The following is a 4,404-nucleotide window of genomic DNA, read 5'->3' as shown; positions in this document are numbered from 1 at the left end:
CGCCGCGCTGGGCTGGGGCGTGAGGCGGTCGGCTGGGGCCGAGGGGTTTGTCATAGCAGCCCGGCCTGCTGTTCTGTGCTCTCTCTCTTGCTCTCTTCTCTCCCCTCCCCCTTTTTTTTTCCTTTTAAAAAATGTAATAGCACAGAGAAGTTTTGCTTCTTTTTGGCCCGCAGGTTGCTGTTGTTTGGTGGTGCGTTGTTTTGTTGTTTTTTCCCCAACTGTAAGGCTGGGATTTTAGTGGAGACCGTGATCTGTCGCGATGAGTTTTCTGCTGCCCAAACTGACCTGTAAGAGGGAAGTGGATCAGGCAATTAAAAGCGTCGCTGAGAAGGTTTTGGTTCTCCGTTTTGGAAGAGATAATGATGCTGTTTGTCTGCAGCTCGACGATATTGTAAGACTTTTTTATTTTATTTTATTTTTTTTCTTTTTAACGGACTGTACAAGTATATTTGGCACATAGAAGAGAATGTTTTTGCTAAGATAGGCACTCATGGAAAGTTTGGTGACCAATATAGAATGAAATTACACGATATTTATAAAAAGGTTTGAAAAGTAAGCATCTGTGTTACTACTGTAGTGGCTGAAAAAAGTGCTTGAGGTAGACAAGATGTGATATTCTATACCTGCTTAAGCTGGTAACACATAAGAGAAACAAGCTTTATAAAGCTTGCTGCCCTCTTGTTCTCGTTTCTCAGTCTATTTGTCATCTGCCTTTCTCACTCTTTGCAGCTTGCAAAAACAGCTCATGACCTAAGTAAAATGGCAGTCATTTACTTGGTAGATGTGAACAATGTCCCAGTGTACACCCAGTATTTTGACATCAGTTATATTCCATCTACTGTATTTTTCTTCAATGGACAGCACATGAAGGTTGATTATGGGTAAGTCATCCTACCATTGTCTATTATGTCTGTAAGAATTATCAGTCTTTTTCTATGTTACCATGTCTGGGGAAGGTAACATTTGAAAACTATAATGTTGTTACCAGCATCTGCTTTGAGAATTCTGTAGGAAGCCAGAAGGATGTAAACAGGGAAGTAATTTGAAATATGCCCTGATGCAGTAAGTAGGTGAAATATATCTGACTCTGCAAAAAATAGTAAGAAATTTTTAAAATCTTAGACATAACACTGCACATGTTTGACCTTTGGAGGTCACAGCATATTCCTGACTTGCTTATGCCATTACAAAGTTAGTACATTCTTTCAGAATGACCAGATCAGAACTCCTTATCTCATTTGGGCATATTTTCACATTTTTAGGTGGTTTTTCTCTGAATACTTCAATGTTACAATTCTGCCTTTGTCTTATGCTTATATTTAGGTCTCCAGATCACACCAAATTTGTGGGAAGCTTCAAAACAAAGCAAGACTTTATAGATCTGATTGAAGTGATCTACCGTGGAGCAATGCGGGGAAAGCTCATTGTGAGAAGTCCTATTGATCCCAATAACATTCCTAAATACGACCTTCTCTACCAAGGAATTTAATGGGTTAATCTGAGAAAATAATTACACAAATGGACGATGTTGTAGATCCCTTTTTCCTTTGAGCATTTTTGGCCTCCTCTGACATCGTGGGACAGTTTGAGCATTTATCCTGAAGGATCATATTGGTCTCCTTCTGAAGACAGATATTCTGTCACCTCATGCTTCTCTCATAAATAAAGCTACGTGTTCATGCACAGAGTTCTTTGAGTTGTGTGCTGACCAGCCCTTAGAAAACAGGCAGGCTGTGTGCATCCTCAGCTGTGGCATCTCCAGTGCAACCTTCTTCAGGGAACTGAGGCACACTGGTAGTTGTCTGTTTAGTACCATTTTCATGCAGATGTAATAACAGCAAACGTGACATTAATAAAAAAAGCTGTGTTTGCTCTCAAGAACATTCAATTGAATGTGCCTTTCCTATGAAGAATGTTACCTTTTACCCATTGCTGCATAACAGGACAGAAGTTTCTTCTGAGAGATGATGACTGAAATGGATATAAACACAAAGCCAAGTTGATGCTCTCTTCTCTCTGATACCTATTATTACTGTTCAACAGCTTTTTTGACTGAGATTGGAATTTTTTACACTTGTAGGAGAGGGTTTTGTCATCTTTCAAAGGACCCTTTTTTGTGGCCATTGAACACTTTTGATTTCCATGGGTTTGAACTGGAAATTAAGAATAATTCTTTTGTTTATATTCACTTTAAAGATTATTTGAACTTCTGCTTGTACACATTGCAAGCCTTGAGTATGTAAATTTAAAAACTGTATTTCCCACTTCTGTCTAAAGTTAAACAGCTGAGAGGAAGCAGCAGTGTCATTCCTTTGCATCAGTTTGGTCACTGCAGGTTGCCTGACTAGTGTATCTCTATAGCAGCTCATGTCCAGTATTCTCACTGGCTTAGTTGGCTTTAAAATGGAAATTATTTTACCTCCACGTGTCATGTTTGGGGCACACCAGCTGACTGGAGGGAAGGTAGTAGTGTGTACTTCCCTGAAGCATTGTTCAGCTTAACAGTAAATGTTTCAAGGAGGAAGGCGGATGTTCTAGCTCTTGTAAGATTTTAAACAATACATGGTACATAGGAGGAAACAGATTGTTTATAGATGCTTTTGATATTCCAGATTTGGCCTTCTAATGAAGCTAAGCACTTAAGCAAATGTTTTCCTGATAGTTTAGTCTGATTATAGAGCCAAAACTATAGAATGTTTATTATAGAAAATGATAGATGAGAGTTGGTATACCTTAACATCTTTAATTCAATTTTAAATTTCACAGCTAGCCAAAGGGTTGTGGCTTAAGGCTTTCAACAATGCATATCTTTTCTAATAGTTAACTTTTGTGTTTTTCTCCTCTGTCAGAACTCGGTCCATCCCTCCGGGTGTCCAGAGTTGCCAAGGACCCCGCCGGGGGGCTCGGAGACCCTGGCATGCTGCCCAGAACACCTGGGGATTTGATTTTGACCCTTGGAGCAAGTTGCTAACTTTGTATGAGGATGTGAGAGTCACACAGGTTTGAATAGTGTAATAATATAATGTTCACAGGGTGAAAATGCAGATTTTAGGATTTTTGGTATGGGGGTTATGGGGACAAGATGGAGGAATCTGGGCATGTCTAGCCTTCTTCTTCTTGTTCTCCATTTTTTGCAGTGGTGTTGGCACTTTGGGATTGGTTTAGAGTAGAAGTGCACTGTCTAACATAGGTGATAGGTATTGGGAATTAAGTGTAAATATGATATATGTAGTTTGTAGAATAAAAGGACAACACAAAGTGCCTGTGGCTGCCCTGCTGAGCAGATCTCGGCTGGGCAGAAAGAAAATTTTATAGATAAGAATTAATAAACAGCCTCAAGACCGAAAAGTGAAGAGTCCAGAAGCAGAGACATCCTACGCATCTCGGGGCAGCAACCCGAGAATTGGCGTCCCTGGGTGGGCACATTCCAAGAGGGCACTGATAAGCCTCTAAGCCTCTTGGGAAGCAGCCAGAACAGCCCGAGAAGCAGCAGCCACTCTCAAGACCATCCAGAGAGCTTCTGCTGAAGAGACTCGTAGCAGACCAGTCCAGAGCACAGCCAGAAGGCACCTGGATCCTCTCCTGTGAACTGCTGGCCGCTTTCCAGGTGCACCTTCGGACTGACCTGACAACTCGGATTTGGTGAGAAGGTCAAAATTAAGAACACGGGGGGGACATGTTCCCAGGAGCAGTTCAGGATTTTGTCAGCCTTACAAGGCATGGCAGAGGCACACCCGATGGAAATTTCAAAGAAAGAACTTAGAGATCTTTTGCTATGGCTGCACTGTAATTATCTGTACTCAGGACACGTCTGTTGTTTGAAGTGGGATTCTGGCAATAAATCAACAGACATCTTTATCATTCGGCCACAAGAAAAGATGACATAGCCATGAAACTTTTACCATCTGCACGGGTGCTGCTGGAAGCAACCTCAGCAAAATCTGGGAAGGTTGCCAAGCAGCAGCTTGCTAAAACTCCCACAGGGGCAGAGGGAGGGGAGCAAAGCCAGAAGCGGAGGGCGGCTCTTGTTCCAATTGTCCCAGGGGAAACAGAAATAGCTCCCATAGAAGGGGAGCAGGAGGGAACTTCATCACCTCCGATTCCCTCATCACCCCGAAAGCCCACGGGGCCTCCAAAGCGTCCGAAAACCCCAGATACTTCAGGGTTATCGGGCTCAGACTCAGACACCCTCTCACTCCCGGGAGAGCTCAGGGTTGAAATTTCCCCAAGCGAATTCGAGGAATCCGACTGCGCCATTATGGGGGCGCGTCCTCCCGATTCGCAGGAGGGAAAACAGCAGAGTCGGGAAGGGGGGCCGGAGTGGGACCAGAGGGGGAGGGGAAAACTCTCTCGCGGCGGCGGCCTCGGGCGGCAGCGGCCTCGGGCGGCGGCGGGGCCGGCCGG

The 4,404-nt window shown here is 43.5% G+C and overlaps 1 protein-coding gene across 1 annotated transcript; it reads left to right on the top strand.

The window, feature by feature from the left end:
• Positions 1-79: 79 nt before the first annotated feature.
• Positions 80-1,878, top strand: TXNL4B (thioredoxin like 4B). Its single transcript, XM_005425602.2, has 3 exons — positions 80-391; positions 730-881; positions 1,324-1,878. Exons 1-3 carry the CDS (start codon positions 260-262, stop codon positions 1,487-1,489), a joined length of 450 nt encoding a protein of 149 aa, XP_005425659.1. The 5' UTR covers positions 80-259; the 3' UTR covers positions 1,490-1,878.
• The last annotated feature ends 2,526 nt before the right edge of the window (positions 1,879-4,404 follow it).

This window comes from Geospiza fortis, unplaced genomic scaffold, assembly GCF_000277835.1.
Source record: "Geospiza fortis unplaced genomic scaffold, GeoFor_1.0 scaffold131, whole genome shotgun sequence".
Lineage (NCBI taxonomy): Eukaryota > Metazoa > Chordata > Aves > Passeriformes > Thraupidae > Geospiza > Geospiza fortis.
Note: the sequence above shows the minus strand (reverse complement) of the source record. Positions and strands in the feature narration are given on the sequence as shown.